An 18,418-nucleotide genomic window follows, 5' to 3' on the forward strand; every position below is an offset into this window, starting at 1 on the left:
CCACAAACCTGCACCACTGCCTCGGTTGTACAAAAGTCTGAGTTTAGTTTTGCTCAATGTTCTTATCTCACACGAATTGGACATTTTGAGTTCAATTCATGAGTTTCTCTTATTTTGTGCAGTCATAGATGGTGTTTTTTCTGATATTTGCTCATGTCCACATACTGTCTACTGGGTGTTCTTTGGTGTTCTTTCTGCTCTCCCAACAACTACCTTCATCTTTAATATTCTTCTAAGTGCATGGTCCTTTTCTGCTCTCCTGCCACGCCTATACCATCACAGCCTACACCTAAGCACCTCCACATAATGTCTCCTGGGTGTCCTTTTGTCTCCCCTCTACTTTCCTCTCCTGCCAACTACCTTTATCCCCAGTGTTCTGAGTACATGGTTCTCCTTCACCTTCCTGACATGCCCAAACTGCACACTCTATGCCTCAGCACCTCCACATACTGTCTCCAGGGTATTCTATGGTCTTCCCTCTGCTCTCCCTCTTCATCTCCAGTGTTCCTCAGAGTACATAATTCCAAAACCACCACACTCTCTACCTCCAGAGCACATTCATCAAATCCTTCACTATGTGGTTATGAATACATTACAGAAAAGTGTGAAAAAATCAGAAACCTGAATACATATCTGGTAATTACAGAATATGTGTCCATTATAATTTTTAATAGAAAAAAATTGTTACATAGTAGTAATAAATCTATGTGAATCTTTAGGTGACAGTATCATAGACTCACTGTCAGTATTCTTCCATAACAATTATGATTCCAAAGATGACAACACTCAATGGAAGTAATAGGTGAATAAAACGTGGCAATCACTCCCAGATGACACACCTTTCAATAGCAACAAAACATGCAATGACATGAGTCTTCTGCATTCTTGTAATATATTATCATTAACAAATGCCATTCTTCTTGACCACTGTGCATCCATCAAGCCAATCTAAACAGACCATGACATCACATGAACATTCCATAACATTATGAAACAAGATGGAGATAAAAAAATCTAGAACACAAATAACATTGTACAACATGCTTCTGGTGAATGACAGAAATTATGAAACACAACAGCCAAGATAGAATATCCTACAAGACACACATTACATTAATCCTCTGAATGCTACTTGTTCTCTTCATGTATAATAAAATATCAACTTTTAGACTATCATTTCAAAGGACATCACAGATAACAAAAGAAGCGCTGGGAGCCTTCAAACCTTCCAGTGCTTGTTATTTTATTTCTGCTCAACAAAACTGTGCAGTGATACTCCAAGTAACATGTCACACTGTCATCAGCACTCAAAGGATTGGGAACTAAGTGCATGCATGGAACACACCTGCTACATCATAAGCCTTGTGTGAGTCTTAACTGAAATGACTAAATACAGAAACTTAATATGCGGGAGTACTGCAAGTCTACCTACACTACTCTCTAAGACTTGATTTGAGCAGTGATTTAGCCACTAATACTATTTGGCACTAACATCAGTGAGAACACAGTACTTGCTTCCTCTACTCAAGCTGTGTTTTTTTGTGCAAGGTATAAGAATGATTTTTCTGTGAAGTATACATACAAATCATTGCTTAAGTTCTGGTAACTTATGGTATCTTGATAATTGTAATAATACTGCAATTAAGATAAAGCACATTCATTTGATACCATGAGTAAATCAACATTAGTGTAGCTTACATTTCTATAAAATGGCTGAGAGACACTGACCTCATTATAATGCAAAAGCAATAAAAGACAGCCAATTCATATCTATCTCTACACCAAATGGGTGGACAAGGCAAAGCATATATATTTACATAGCCTAACTGTTAAATAACTCCACTTCACTTATGATATGATTGTTCTATGATATAAATATACCATATAGAAAAAATAAAAGGGAAATAAAGGGATGTGAAGGAATTTTGCTCTATTACTGACACATTGCTTGCCTTTATGACACATCAACACAAAGCTAACCACTAAATCAATCCCATGACTTTGTACTATTTAGAATCTTATGCACTAACACCCAATAAAATTTGTTTGTTGTGGGTTCTCTTTTTAATTCTGAAATGAGCTTGATCAAAACAGAAAGGGGAAGCAAGTGAACATGCACAGTTTACTGTACCCTTGGGCAGGCAGGCACAATCACAACAGTACTGTGCAGAGAGCAAACTATACTAAGGCAGCAACACTAGGGACTTACTATTGCTCCTCTTCCTTCTTTACTGCTGTGTAGGTGGCATACAGTACTGTAATGAGAGCAAATTACTCATCATGATACTACAAGTAGTATCATGATGATACTACTTGGGAAATTACTACTGCTCCTCTTCCTTTTCTATTCCTGTATGTGTGGCAAACAGTACTGTACTGAGAGCAAACTACACTAAGGCAACATTAGGGACCTACTATTGTTATTCTCCCTTCTTTACTGCTGTGTGAGGTGGCAAATAGTACTGTAATGAGACCAAATTACACTAAAGCAACACTTGAAACTTACTATTGCTCCTCATCCTTTCCTACTGCTGTGGGGAGTGGCCAGATGGCAGTCTCATTCCTGCATGGAGGAGAGCGGAATGACATCTTTGATGGACACATTTGAGCCTTTCCGTCCACCTTGCGTGTCCCCGGAAGAGTCTGCCGGATTGAGGTTTGCAGACTTCTTGGTTGAGCTTGGAAAGAAGATATTGGAGGCTTGGGAGATCTTGCGAGGAAGGGATGTGATGGAGGTCTTCCTGGAGGCTTCTGTGTCATCGATGCTTAGGGTGTGCTGGGTGCGCTGAGAACTCTGTCCCTGCATGGTGGAGAATGTCTTGTGCATTACTTGCACTCGAGGCTGCCATGCGTCCTTGATCTGCAATGACAAGAAACTTGCTAGGGCAAGTGTCTCGTTTGTCTTGGTGTTCATGGTTGTGGTTTGTTTAGTTTGTGCTTCAACTCCAATGTTCTTTGATGGTGGTGGTGGTGGTGGTGGTGGTGGTGGTGGTGGTGGTGGTGGTGGTGGCAATGGGGTCATATAATGCTGGTGATGATGGCAGTGATGATGTTATTGATAATGATGATGATGATATTGATGGGTGATGATGGATAATAACAATGATGATATGCTACTGAGTGATGATGATGATATTGATGGGTGATCATGGATAATGACAATGATGGTTATGACAATGATGATGTTATTGAATGATGATGATGATATTGATGGGTGATGGAGATAGACAATATGATATTGATGATAACAGTGATGATGATGATAATGATGATGATGATGATGATGATGATGATGATGATGATGATGATGATGATGATAACAATGATGATACTGATGGATAATGAAGGTGGGTAAGCACTACAGTAGCTTATCAGCAGGGATTTACTGACTGTCACAGCACACACATACAGGTAAGCTGAGAAAGGCTCAGCGTCTGTGATGAAGCAAACACTTACCACAGTCAAGCAGTTTCTCACACTGAGTAGAGAGGGAAAGTCTTCTCACTCAAGCTCTGACAGACATAGCAAGAAGGTTCTCATTCAGGGAAGCTTCATGGGGTGAAGGAGGAGTCTTGCTTGCTGAAGCTTTGACACTCAAACAGGGAAAGCTCTTCAACAAAGTCTCTTTTACCTTTTTCAGATTATCCTTGTTGCAAACTGCGACTATGAATATGAAGACTCCCTGAAGCGCATTAATAATGTCTGTAAACACCCTGCAGGGACGAGGAGAGAAAGATGGTCAATCACTATAGGACAAGATGAAATGGAGCATGATTCTCTTCCTCAATGAAGACTTCCATCACCACTCTTCAGCACATCTCCCAAATCTCCAAAATCTTTCTGAGCCAATCATAATTCTTTTTTCTCACATGGTAAACTATGCAAGGTTTTAAATAAGCAGAAATATTAACAAAACAGGTGACTCTGCCATTTAGCTAGCATGATTACTCAAACAACAATCCATCCATCCATACTGATTAACAAAATCATGCAGATGCAAAATTTAATATTATGACTTATTATTCATCGCTGATATTTTTAACTATCATACTCTGTGACTCACTCTATGCAGTGCTTACAAGTAGTCTAAGGGCTGACTTCACAGTTGTTTGGTAATGTTCTTAACCAAAAGCCTTATAAATTGGTCTAGATCCTACTTCACATTCTAGTTTTCATGACTTTGGAAATCCCAACCTGGTAACAGTCACAACAAAACAAAGGTCTCTCATTCCATAATATAAGCACTGATTTGTTGGTGGTGGTGATTGCCACTCACTGGTAACAATCAAATAGGAAGTGACTGTAAAACTGAACTATATGGCCCTAAGTATACACATATGGCCCCACAATGACTAGATGTAGTAATTTCAATGTCAACATTTCATGACTTACCAGTATGTGCAAGTCCTCCTGTGACTCACGGCTGAGAGGATGTCTGTGATCCACACCACACCCATCACCACAAACAGCTTGGTGAACAGCCACATCCTGTAACACAGTGAAGTTGAGATACATTGTTGTGGAATACACTGTCAGTATGATATGAGGATGACAGGTGGAAATAGGTAAGTATGTTTCGAAAATAGAGGCACTGCCATGTGTAGGCCTGGTAGCTTATTGCTGCTTGCCTTACTATCTCATGTTTTTATGATCCACATCCACCTTCATGTTAAAACATTCTGCCACACCGTATAGAAACATCATCATGTTATGAGGATGACAGGTGGAAGTAGGTATGTTTCATAGAGGTACTGCCATGTGTACATCTGATGACTTCTTGTAGCTTCCCTTATGTTATGATCCACATACACCTTCAGGTAAAAACATTCCACCACACTAAATATAAACATCATCACAACTTCATTTCCCAGACTAACTGCCACAGACTCTTAAAAAATTAGAATCTAGAAAACAAGGGAGAGCAGGAGTTCCTACCACAGCCAAGCAACATCCAAGTAAAGCTTAGTGATTGGTGAAAACCTTTGCATTAGTCATCCCCTTGAGCCATTTTAACTGAGGTAGATGATACCAAGCCTAACTGATAATAAAAGAAAGAACTCATTATAACTAATTCAAGCATCAAGACATTATTCTACATAAAAGAACACATATCTTACTGGTGCTTGGCCTTGGTGGTCTTGTTAGTTCGGCTCGAGTTTGTTTCAAAGTTCTTGGTCCTTTGCTTCATTTTCTGGTACAGTGTCACAGCAACATGGATGAAGAAACCTATATTGATCACCACCAATATCAGGATGAAGCTGGAGAAATAGGCCCAGTATGCCTGATCTCCTGCAGAAGACAAATTATATTAGAGTGTTGCTACATACTCATATCAAATTCTATGTGTATGATGACTATACTGACTACCACCAGTATGAGGATAAAGATGGAGAAACCTCAATTTGATGGTAAAAAACTCATTAACATAAATTCAAGCAAGTCTGTATGTACTTTTAGACAATCCAAATTTACAATAGACTGTTTGAATAATTTCTTAGGAGTTCCCCAGATTCTATAGGTTGAAGTTTCACCTTTGAACTGACATAAACCATCATAGTACTCAGGCAGAACGATGCGAGTTCATTATTGTCCCATGTAATATTCTCAGTTGGCAAGTCTGTACGTAATTTCAAATAATCCAAACTTAAAATTCATTGTTTAAACAAGTTCCTACAGTTATCACAGATTCTGCAGATTAAAATCTCACCTTTAAACCAACACAATCTTGTCATGTTCTCAGCTGGAAAGTCTCTACATAATTTTAAACAATCCAAACTTACAATACACCATTTTAATAAGTTCCTACATGTCCCAAGGATTCTATGAATTAAAATCTCACCTTTGAACCAACATGACCCATCACGATACTGGGGCAGGATGATGTTGTCTGGTGCCACAATATCAAGGACCAAAGTGATAGTGCTCACCACCATTGGGCAGCCCCATGCATACAGTGTGTAGCCCAGAAACACTTTCCTGCTGTGGTGCTGCACTGTGGAGCCTCTGCAAGATATGGTAAAGCTGTTACAGAGGATCCTCGAGTTATGACAAAGTTCTCTTCCTACACCACATTGCAAACTGATTTTCAGCGAAGGTGAGAACCAGCCTAAGTAAGCACCTACAGTATGTCACTCACCTATGTTAATGCTATAGTATTGTAAAGTCATAATCTAGGACACAAAAACACAACTACTGTACCTGTACAAGAACACATGGAGGGCATACAGTAAATAAAAATAATCAAATAAATCTGTAATGAAAAAAAAAAAAATAACAAAGGGGAATGTACAGGGAGACGCACTGCAGCCGTCATAACCACCAAACTCCATATGTTTAGACCATTGTCAACCAAGGACCCCCTGCATCAAGATTGCTGTTGTCCTCTCACCTTATCTTGACATCTATGAGCTCTGTTGTTATTGTTGAGTTTCAAATTGTTAGTATTGAGTCATTAGGGAACTTTAAAAGAAAACTAGAGAAATATATGGATAGGGATGATAGGTGAAAATAGATATATTTTGTACAGGGACTGCCACATGTAGGCTTGATGACTTTTTGTAGCTTCCCTTATCTTCTTATGTTCTTATTTTCAAATTATATCTTCCTTCACTTGCAACACTTCCTTCATATCCATAAAAAATACAGACAAAAATAATGGACCTCTTTAGTAAACAGCATCTGCCACTTTAGTAAATACCAAGTCACTCAAGTAAATAGTACCTGCCACTCTAATAAACAGTACCTGCCACTCTGGTATTTGCCAAGGTTAGAGCACTGGGCCATGGTGCTGCTGGTGGTTAGTCTTACCTCAAGATCTTCCACATGTCAAAGCACATGACATTCAGCCAGAAGAACACTGCCAAAACAGTCAGGTGTCTCACATATGCTGAGGAAGAAAGGGGCTATTACAAAACATATCATCATTGCTTCTCATCAACATACTATTGCTGTCATGCCCTCTTAAGAAGAAAGCGGTTGTTACAAAATACATTATTTCCTCTCATCAATGTGACACTACTGTCATGCTCTCTGGAACATCATACACACATTCAGAGATCTATCTGTAAGTGGGATAAGTTGATCCATGAGAGGCACCCTTGCTGGAGTGACATGACAGTACCTTAGATGTAAAGGCAATTATGATTGGGTTTGGTTAGGTTAGGTCTACATTCATTCAGTTCACTAATTTCACTGCTGATTCTTTCACTGGGTAGATCACAGTTTGTAAAAGCATCATAGTCTGCCTTGAAATAAACTCAGTGTGTGGAAGATGACTAAGCTACGGCTACTTCCATAATTCACCAGTTTCCACCACATTAGACTCACCCAACGATTCTACATAAGTCCTATGCCAAGGATTCTATATCTTGGACTCACCCACAGCATAGCAGCTCGCCTTGGTGGGAGCATTCTCTGGGCCGCATAGATGGCAGATATAGGCAGTGAGCATTGCAGCCACCATGGAGATTAGGCAGCGGCCATAGGTATGGTCCCTCAGCTCGGCCACGCTAAGGTACACCCCCAAGGTCGCCAATAAGAACACACAGGATAATCCCACCATCACCTGAAGCAACACAATGACATTAACTCCAAGCCCTGTATTCTAAAACACTTTACTCTATCACCACAACTATTTTCAAAGGCCACTGAGATGATCAGCCATTTTTTTTTTTTTTTTTTATAAATGGGGGAGGGAGAGTGGAAAGCAGCAATGAGAATAAATGTAATAAAAAGCAAAGGTTGAGAGAAAAGAAATCATGTCTTACTTCTTACCTTGATCAAAATATCCCGCCAGAAGCACGTGAATTCCTTTGGGGGGAAGCAGATCATGGCGAATCTCACAGGGTCCCCAGTGCCTCCTATACGGTTGTCCATGCAGTACATGGAGGGCGGCACAGGAACTCTCTCGGGACTGACATAGAGGGAACCATTAGGGAGGAGGTGCATGTCCCCTTCTTCAAGATGGAATGCACAGCCTGGCTCACCAACTACAAACTTCCATTGCTCATTGATCTCTTGCCCTGGGATCTGCTCTGGTTGCCAAAGCTGGCTAGCATCATTAGCCCATCCACAAAACTTGCCAAACATCACTTGACCATCAAGACAACACTTCCTTACACACGCGCTGGCGTTGCAGTGGTGGTTGTAGTAGTGATGATGGTCTTTGAAGCAGATCTGTGCCACATACTGTAGTTCTCCGGTTTCTGTTTGTTGCGGTGCCACACAGAATTGGTTCTCCCAGGGGTTGGAGGCCACCCAAATGTCCGGTTCCCAATTTAAGGAGGCAATGGGCTGTGTGTCTGCCAGCTGTCCCTCAGTGCCGAGCTTTATCTGGTGATGGAATTCATGTTGACCACATGTGACCGGCACCAGACTGCCATCCACATCATCCCAGTCCACCACATGTTTCCCCAGCTGGAGTGGTGGAGCTTGGGCAGTCTGAGCCTGGTGAGGGTGGCAGGACCCGTCCTGATGTAGGAGATGGTTTGGAGGGCAGCAGCGAGGTACCGCCGGGAGAGGCAGGCAAATATGGGCATCAAAATAAGTATTTCCCCTCTCCCAGAAATGTACAATGCAGAAGACATCATTAGTGAATATACTCATGGTACTCAGCCACAGTAAACGTCCATCTGGTAAAAGTAAAATGTCACCCGTGAGTGTGGAATGGATGTGACCCTCGGGGCACTTCTGCTTCTCCAGCGGCATGACTGTCACATTCTGTAGCATGCTCGTTGGAACAGCCACTCCATAGTTCTCTTGGTCCACTTCATCCTTCACTGGATCAAAATTTATTTTGTTATACACAGGAACTATGGTACTACTGTTTACACACTTGGTGTCATCCCAGGCTTGGTCCTCGTTGCAGTAACACTTCCTCAGGCTGAGAGTACTGGCAAGATCCGAGGCCACTTCTTGGATCAACAGGCTTGTTACAAATAACATCACCACACTCAATTTTCTCCGCATCACACATGAAGAGGCCACACGTCTTAACATTGTTGTCTCTTCCTGCCCCGTCTATCTCTGAGGAAGCAGAAAAAAGGGCAATAACAATGGTGTCTGTACCTGCATATTCATGAACGGAACAGAGATAGTGATGACGCTGTCTATAATGGCAATGAGGTAAGTTATTCTATACAGTAAATCTCTCTCTCTCTCTCTCTCTCTCTCTCTCTCTCTCTCTCTCTCTCTCTCTCCCCTGCCGAAGGAGGTCACCTACGGTGAGGCTTGAAGCATGGTCAGTGGTGTCATCTTCTTTGATGGCTTGCTGTCACTGGAAGGTTCGGTGTCCACAGAATCCACTAAGACAGGTCAACCAGACAGAGACCCAGTTTTCCTCTCCTACCGAGCAGTGATATCAGCTGTATCACAACTCTCTCTCTCTCTCTCTCTCTCTCTCTCTCTCTCTCTCTCTCTCTCTCTTGATCTCTTGATCTCTCTTGATCTCAATGTCTTGGATTAAGAGATGGTATATCTATCATGTTGGAGGTGATTTTATTATTAAAAGGATTAATATAGAACATTACTAAATAAACTGATTTTACAAAAACATTTTCATATTAATGCAGTACACAAACACATCATGCAGTACACAAACACATCAAAATTACTGTTTGATTGTCCTATTATCTACTACATACGGTGACTAATTTATAATTTTCATACATTTTCTTTCCTTATTTCTGCATGTCTTGGCATTTTTTTCATTTATCCAAATATCGTTATTTAACTTTCTCATTTTAAAGAACACTGATATTCTGACAAAGAAGTCAATGTCAACATTTGGTAAATCAATGCCCACATTCTCAATGGCAGATCAGATTTTCTTGAAGCATCCTTTTCCTTCCTTTGGACTGTCTCCATTAGTATTTGAAATATTTCCCTCATTGTGGTTAGTTGAGAGTAAAATAACTGAGGGAACATACAGTTCACCTCTGTTCATTCTCTCAATCCAAGTATCATCTTTGTCCATGCAATCATTATCTTTCTGCCTGATGTCAGGATATTTCACACCAAATTTCTTAACATTTATTTATTTATTTATTTATTTATTTTTATGTAGGAGGGACACTGACCAAGGGCAAAAAAAAAAAAAAAAGCCCACCGAGATGTCAGTCCAAGAAAAGGGTCCAAAGCGGTAGCCAAAAATTGAAGGAATTCAAGTCATAGGATGGTGGAGATACAGAAGCAGGCAGGGAGTTCCAAAGTTTATCAGAGAAAGGGATGAATGACTGAGAATACTGGTTAACTCTTGCATTAGAGAGGTGGACAGTATAGGAGTGAAAAAAGAAACTCTTGTGCAGCGAAGCCATGGGAGGAGGGGAGGCATGCAGTTAGCAAGATCAGAAGTGCAATTAGCATGAAAATAGAAGTACAAGATAGCTAAAGATGCAACATTGCAGCGATAAGAGAGAGGCTGATAACAGTCAGTTAAAGAAGAGGAGTTGATGAGATGAAGAGCTTTTGATTCCACCCCGTCTAGAAGAGGGGTATGTGTGGAACACCCCCCAGACATGTGAGGCATATTCCATACATGGACGGATAAAGCCCTTGTACAGCTGGGGGGTGGGGGGTAGGGGGGAAAAACTGGCGGAGACGTCTCAGAACGCCTAACTTCATAGAAGCTGTTTTAGCTAGAGATAAGATATGAAGTTTCCAGTTCACATTATAGGTAGAGGACAGACCGAGGATGTTATAGGTAGAGGACAGACCGAGGATGTTCAGTAAAGAAGAGGGGGACACTTGAGTGTCATTGAAGAAGAGGGGATAGCTGTCTGGAAGGTTGTGTCGAATTAATAAATAGAGGAATTGAGTTTTTGAGGCATTGAACAATACCAAGTTTGCTCTGCCCCAATCAGAAATCTTAAAAAGATCAGAAGCCAGGCATTCTGTGGCTTCGCTGTGTGAAATGTTTACTTCCTGGAGGGTTGGACGTCTGTGAAAAGACGTGGAAAAGTGCACGGTGGTATCATCAGCATAGGAGTGGATAGGACAAGAAGTTTGGTTTTGAAGGTCATTAATGAATAATAAGAAGAGAGTAGGTGACAGGACAGAACCCTGAGGAACACCAGTGTTAACAGATTTAGGAGAACAGCAGTGACTGTCTACCACAGCAGCAATAGAACGGTCAGAAAGGAAACAGGAAGTTACAGAGAGAAGGATAGAAGTCATAGGAAGGTAGTTTGGGAATCAAAGCCTTATGCCAGACTCTATCAAAAGATTTTGATGTGTCCAAGGCAATAGGAGAAGTTTCACCAAAATTTCTAAAAGAGGATGACCAAGACTCAGTAAGGAAAGCCAGATCACCAGTAGAGCGGCCCTGAGTGAACCCATACTGGAGATCCGATAGAAGGTTGTGAAGTGATAGATGTTTAAGTATCTTCCTGTTGAGGATAAATTAAAAAACTTTAGATAGGTAGGAAATTAAAGCATTAGGACGGTAGTTTGAGGGATTAGAACAGTCACCCTTTTTTAGGAACAGGCTGAATGTAGGTAAACTTCCAGCAAGAAGGAAAGGTAGATGTTGACAGACAGAGCTGAAAGAGTTTGACTAGGCAAGGTGCAAACACGGAGGTACAGTTTTGGAGAACAATAGAAGATCCGTAAGCCTTCAGAGGGTTTAGGCCAAAAAGGGCATAGAAAACATCATTGCGAAGAATTTTAATAGGTAGCACGAAGTAGTCAGAGGGTGGAGGAGAGGGAGGAACAAGTCCTGAATTGTCCAAGGTAGAGTTTTTAGCAAAGGTCTGAGCAAAGAGTTCAGCTTTAGAGATAGATGTGATAGCAGTGGTGCCATCTGGTTGAAATAAAGGAGGGAAAGAAGAAGAAGCAAAGCTACTGAAGATATTTTTGGCTAGACGCCAGAAATCACGAGGGGAGTTAGATCTTGAAAGATTTTAACACTCTATTAATAAAGGAGTTTTTGGCTAGCTGGAGAACAGATGTGGCATGTTTTCAGGCAGAAATATAAAGTGCATGAGACTCTGATGATGGAAGGCTTAAGTACCTTTTGTGAGCTGTGTTAAACCAAGGTTTGGAAGGTTTAGGTCGTGAAAAAGTGTGAGGAATGTATGCCTCCATGCCAGACACTATCACTGTTATGTTCTTGCCACACAGAGACAGGTCTCTGACATGGAAGCAGTAGTCATTCCAAGGAAAATCAGCAAAATACCTCCTCAGGTCCCCCAACAAGCAGAGGCACTTCCGCTTAGGGGGATCCTGGGGAGGGATTGGAGCAATAGGACAAGATACAGATATGAGATTGTGATCGGGAGAGCCCAACGGAGAAGAGAGGGTGACAGCATAAGCAGAAGGATTAGAGGTTAGGAAAAGTTCAAGAATGCTGGGCGTATCTCCAAGACGGTCAGGAATATGAGTAGGGTGTTGCACCAATTGCTCTAGGTCATGGAGGATAGCAAAGTTGAAGGCTAGTTCACCAGGATGGTCAGTGAAGGGAGAGGAAAGCCAAAGCTGGTGGTGAACATTGAAGTCTCCAAGAATGGAGATCTCTGTAAAAGGGAAGAGAGTCAGAATGTGCTCTACTTTGTAAGTTAAGCAGTCAAAGAATTTCTTATAGTCAGAGGAGTTAGGTGAGAGGTATACAGCACAGATAAATTTAGTTTGAGTGACTCTGTAGTCGTAGCCAGATGGTGGAAAACTCGGAGGATTCAAGAGCGTGGACACGAGAGCAGGTTAAGTCGTTGCGCACATAAACGCAACATCCAGCTTTGGATTGAAAATGAGGATAGAGATAGTAGGAGGGATCAGAAAAGGGGCTACTGTCAGTTACCTCAGACACCTGAGTTTCTGTGATGATGAGGTTTAGAAGAGGAGAAGTTGTGTTACACAACCAGTGTATCTGAGGGATCCCTTTTCAATAATTTCACCAATAGATTCACATCCATGTTCAACATCATCGTTTTCATAATTTATATCATACTCTAGCTCGCATCCAACATCCAACCAGGTCTTTGAAACACGTATTTGTCATGTAAAGTTCGGCTGCTAGATCTCGCCAGAAAGTCTTATCGCTACTGTCTACCGCTAGGCCTTCGCTCGAAGACAGTTAACATTATCACTTGACTACATTAGTTTTCTGACAACAATGCAACATTTTTTTCCTAAGAGCAACTTCTTTAATCTGAATTTCATATCAAGAGCATTAGGATGTTCATAGGGTCTGTGTATTTGTCGTATGCAGCCAAATAAATATTCCAAGGCATCCTGGTTTTTATTTTCTAGTCATAATGTAGTCAACATTAAGACTCATGAAGCATAGCGTGCAAGCCAATCAGTGATTGTGAAGATAAAATTACACCTTTCTGAAAAATATATACGCCTTTATGCTGTGGATTTTTTTTATCCTCATTGTTGACATTACGTCGATTATTATTTGCAGGCCATTCATTTGCTTACATAAGTAAACTCCAAATGAATTACGTGACCACTTGTCTCCAAACTTACGAGATGAATTCATGACATCAAACCTTTCGTCCACCAAACAGATGAAGTCAGCAGTTTCCTTCCAGTACCCACTCTCCAACAGTCCCTTTTCTTCAAGATATCTCATTGAACTACAGCACGTTCTTGACGAAAGTTGGGTTGCACATTCAACGCGTTGTCACTGATTACCTGCCACGTTCAAATGCATGTCACTTATTTTTCATGTTAAACTGTCTGTTTTTGTTGCCTTTACCATTTCTCTTATAAAAGAATCAGATACAAAACTAGCATCCTTCAGATAAAAAGCCAAAAGCCACAAAATTATTCCTTATCAATTTAATCAAATGTGGCACGTCTGCAAACACACATACCTCCTTGTCAGCTATAGGGCTCTTCAAAGATACTTTCTTAACAGGATAACTAACTGCTTCCACATCTTCAAATTATTAGGCCCTAAATCATGAACTACAGCAACAACCTGCATAAATATAAATAGGTCCGAGTAAACACACACACAAAGGTAACCTGGGACAAACTGAAACTCAGAACTGAGAGCGGGGGTCAGTGTGGTACAGCTGACCTCATCACTCACTCCTGCTCGACCTACCTGCGCGCCGGCCGATCTGGTTGCCCGTTGGCTTCGAAACTCTGAAACGGCTTCGGTCTCTCACCACGACTGTTTTCAAAGGCCACACGTGATAAACCGGGTTCTGAGTTGTGTTTCTCCTATTATTAATGTAGAAACCTTGTTACTATGTCATTAGAACCTTACAAACATCCTTCAAAACTCGTATAACTAACTACAGTCTTTTAAAACTTATTTACTCTCATCACAACTATTTCCAAAGGCCACATGATTAGCCAGGTTCTCAAAAGTAATTTTCCTATAAATGTTGGGATCACCTGAAGATCCGCCACCCCAGCCGCACTCGGGGTGGCAGATCTTCAGGTGAGACAATCTGGGGTGGCGGATCTTCAGGTGATCCCATACTTTTAATGAAGTAAACTTTTTTCTGCATTTTTTATATCCACTCAGTTTTTTAATGCGTTCATGTTGTTAGGTTAGGTTAGGTTAGGTTAGGCTAACCTAACCTAACCTAACCTAACCAAGTGAGAGAGTCTGGGGTGGCGGATCTTCAGGTGAGACAATCTGGGGTGGCGGATCTTCAGGTGATCCCTGTGGGGTGGCGGATCTTCAGGTGATCCAAATGTTGTAGAAATCTTGTTGATTTGTCACAAGAAACGTAAAAGCACCTAAAACCCTTGTAACTTCAAATTATGAAAGCAGTGGAGGTGCGGTGCAGAAGTGTTTCAGAACATGGTCCTTTATAGTTACACGTTTCTCCCAATCCTCAATGTCACACGCTACCCACCACACATTGAACTATTAGAATTTTATTGGTCCAGTATTGGTTTCCATATACGTGAGACAGTGGCACAACAGCTGCCAAATCTATCTTCTAAGAGAGAGAGAGAGAGAGAGAGAGAGAGAGAGAGAGAGAGAGAGAGCACGTACTATGACACGACAAAACTTCTGAAGGGAAAATAAAATAAAAGAGAATTATGTTCATACACGAGAGAGAGAGAGAGAGAGAGAGAGAGAGAGAGAGAGAGAGAGAGAGAGAGAGAGAGAGAGAGAGAGAGTTGAACGGAAATACCCAAGTGTACTACTTACATAACAGCAAGAAAGTTGTACATAGCTAACACACACACAATGGATTAGCTGGGTTTTTCCGACACGTTCTTGACCCAGCTGTAACCTTCCCAACAAAACAACTATACACGGTTACAGGAGATAGACAACACAGCATCAACAAGTGATACCAAATGAAGGACATCAAGATATAAGCAAAGAACGGAGAACAAGACACAAGACGAAAAAAAAACAGCATAATGAGACAAGCTGAAGAGACCAAGAGGACGAAACTTGATGAAATGTTTCGTGTTACTGTGAAAAACAAACAAAACAAATACCCAGTCTTTGTAGTAAAAGATTAAAAGAAAGCGGATACAAAAGCAGCTATAACGCAAATAAATATATAAATATATGAAATTAACAAATAAATAAATAAATAAATAAAATTATTGCTGCTTTTTTTTTCCATTTGTTGTCATATGACTAAAAGAGCGGATCCAGAAGCAGCCTCACTCAGATAAATAAACTAAATTAATAGGCACATAGATAAGTAGATGGTTTGAAGACTCGAACATATAATAGAAGAAATAAGTGGTCATTATTATTTTTTCCTATTGTTCTTATATATATATATATATATATATATATATATATATATATATATATATATATATATATATATATATATATATATATATATATATATATATATATATATATATACTGACGGAAGGAAGACTTAAGACAGTCATCATTTTTTTTTTTTAACGACAAACATGATAGCCACCAAGGACACATGAAAGAAGAGACACCGCTTATTAAATTCCTCTCCTCAAATTTCACCACTTTAAAACTTAATTCCTTCACTCAGATCAGTCATTCAAGCATTCATTATTATCTCCCGGGTCTTAAGGGATTATTAACGCCCCATATTCCGTAACAGTGTCAAGATTAAGAAAAACGTTGATGCAGTTTGCCTTGATCTTCAAAACGACATTTCTTCTTCCTCTTCGTTTTCCTAGATCACTATTGAGCCCTTTCCCTAAACGATGTCAGGGTTTTGTTTTGGTTTAATATTCATGTGCTTGCAGTATGGATGATGGTGTGAGTTAAGGATATATTTTTATTACTACTACTATAACTACTACTGAAGATGTAGTAGTAGTAGTAGTAGTAGTAGTAGTAGTAGTAGTAGTAGTAGGCAATGACTGAGATAAGAATGAGTGGGCAGGATGTGTCGTACAAATAAAGCACCTTACGGCACCACACATAACACCTGTTGAAATTGTTACGTAACATCCCTTGGGAGACACCTGAAAATGTGGCGACTTCAATGTTTGTCAGACGTAATTTCTGTACCATCCCTGTTTGGAGGATATTTAAGGTAAACACTAGTAACACACACACACACACACACACACACACATCCTATAACTCCATCTTCCTTACTACACACATTTACAACACAACACTTAAACACTACTCTTCTACGAAAACACGTCACTTCTTTTCTTTTTAACATCTACACATACACACACTTACTCTTTCTATATTCCCGTCACTCCTTCCGCACTGTCGGGCTGAATCACTTGGTATGTTAGCGACACTGCAAGGCTCCTTCAGCACACCTAACACAGAGTTGGCAAGCTGGCAACCCTCCCTCTACCGGGGTCGGACGTGGACTGTGTATGAGTCGTGTGACCGAAGGGTTGTGGGAGGGAAGGAAAGGACGGGGAGAGGGAGGGGAACACACACACACACACACACACACACACAAAGAGAGAGAGAGAGAGAGAGAGAGAGAGAGAGAGAGAGAGAGAGAGAGAGAGAGAGAGAGAGAGAGATTCACAAAACCAGAAAGTTATTCATCTTCCTATACCATCATTAGAATTGCAAACACCTTTGAAAACCCTAATTAACATCCCCCTAAAACCTATTAAGTTTGATCGAAAGACATTAAGACATTAAAGAAAACGAATACTAATATGAACACTAGGAAAGAAAGACACGAAGAAAGAACTTCTATTGGAAGCTGTAGAAGGATCTGGGGAATGTGCACTGCCTGGTGATAGCGCGCGGGGAAGGCCGGATTGGTGGCGGTGGTGGGGGAAAGGAAGAGGAGGAAGGAGGGAGCCAGAGGGGGAGCGTTGGCAGAATGTCTGGAGGCGATGAAAAATACCCGTCAGCTAGTAGTAGTAGTAGTAGTAGTAGTAGTAGCAGCAGCAGCAGCAGTAGTGGTAGTAGTAGCAGTAAAGGTAAATGGATCTTCGAATGTTTTTTCCTTGAGTGACTTCCGCTCATGTTAGTTTTTATGTATGTTTGATCTCTCTCTCTCTCTCTCTGTTGATATTCATTGAGGTCACCAACTTTCACTACTTCGTTTGACACAACTTCCCATGATAGAATGCATCAATTTAGCATCTGCGTAGAACCGCTAAATTAAACTCTCTCTCTCTCTCTCTCTCTCTCTCTCTCTCTCTCTCTCTCTCTCTCTCTCTCTCTCTCTCTCTCTCCACACAAACACTCTCGAGAATTTATCATTGACACGGATATCCCACAAAACACGCAACATTTTTTTTTTTCCCACTTCAGCGTTTCCACGCATAACCAGTATAATGCCTCTCCACCACCACCACTACTGCTATCACTCCCACAATAGCTGTTTAATGCTTTCCACCACTATCATTCACCAGCTGTATTATGCTCTCCAGTTTCCATCACCCCCACCACCACTACCAGTTTCTACCACCCCCACCACCACCACCCATCGCATCTCTACTGAGCGTTAAGTTCCGCAAGGCAACATTCCCGTGAAGTTTAAAACCACGCGTTCTTTAAGTCACTGTTATGTTTTTGTTGTTGTTGTTTTGGGCGTAGGAGTATTACTAAAGTTTCCTTAAGTGATATGTTGATATTACTTATTCATTCAATTCCTCCTTTTTTTAAGCTCATCATTCCCACTGCAGTACAAGAAAAACGCTGTGCTTGTTCATGTTTCCTCTGTCTTTGTCATGATTTACCTCAGTTCCTATGACTCACGGTGGTGATATTTCTTTTTCTCCTCCTTTCTTTCACGCTTCCAAAAAATACATAGATGAGACATCCAGTCATCCACAGACGTCCAGGAGGGAAAGGGCAAGAGAGGTTTACTCGCCGCCTTGCTTTGATAAATGTCTTTGCCTATCTGAAGTGTTTTCACTGTTTTGATGTAATATAAAACTGCATATATGTATAATCTATTTATTTTTTGTCTGCCTTACAAGATTCAGTGAAAGTCCTAGGGTGCAGTCTAGGACTATTGATATTGGTTTAACTTTAATATTGGTTAGACCCTTTGGC

General features: G+C 40.8%; 2 protein-coding genes across 5 annotated transcripts in view; one reads left to right on the forward strand and one right to left on the reverse strand.

The window, feature by feature from the left end:
* Positions 1-652: 652 nt before the first annotated feature.
* Positions 653-16,781, reverse strand: LOC135112153 (probable G-protein coupled receptor Mth-like 3). 4 transcript variants are annotated; one of them, XR_010274098.1, is made up of 10 exons: positions 16,622-16,781; positions 7,774-9,024; positions 7,378-7,564; positions 6,808-6,886; positions 5,840-6,003; positions 5,118-5,289; positions 4,393-4,488; positions 3,632-3,713; positions 2,507-2,860; positions 653-2,255 (listed from the first exon to the last, which is right to left on the reverse strand). XR_010274098.1 is itself a non-coding variant. In XM_064026225.1 (10 exons), exons 3-10 carry the CDS (start codon positions 8,995-8,997, stop codon positions 2,558-2,560), a joined length of 2,307 nt encoding a protein of 768 aa, XP_063882295.1. In that variant the 5' UTR covers positions 8,998-9,024; positions 9,221-9,342; positions 16,622-16,772; the 3' UTR covers positions 653-2,557. The 4 variants fall into 4 exon arrangements, 3 of the variants coding, with proteins under 3 accessions (XP_063882295.1, XP_063882294.1, XP_063882296.1); XM_064026225.1 differs by adding an exon at positions 9,221-9,342 and having other exon boundaries at positions 653-2,860; positions 16,622-16,772; XM_064026224.1 differs by having other exon boundaries at positions 653-2,860.
* A 534-nt stretch (positions 16,782-17,315) lies between these two features.
* The window catches only part of LOC135112156 (uncharacterized), a 36,810-nt gene continuing 35,707 nt past the window's right edge, over positions 17,316-18,418 (forward strand). Inside the window, exon 1 of the mRNA XM_064026230.1 lies at positions 17,316-17,334. The gene's annotated coding sequence lies outside the window, so the exon portion shown is untranslated. The remainder of the gene's footprint in view (positions 17,335-18,418) is intronic.

The sequence above is a fragment of the Scylla paramamosain genome, chromosome 23 (assembly GCF_035594125.1).
Source record: "Scylla paramamosain isolate STU-SP2022 chromosome 23, ASM3559412v1, whole genome shotgun sequence".
In the NCBI taxonomy this organism is placed as follows: domain Eukaryota; kingdom Metazoa; phylum Arthropoda; class Malacostraca; order Decapoda; family Portunidae; genus Scylla; species Scylla paramamosain.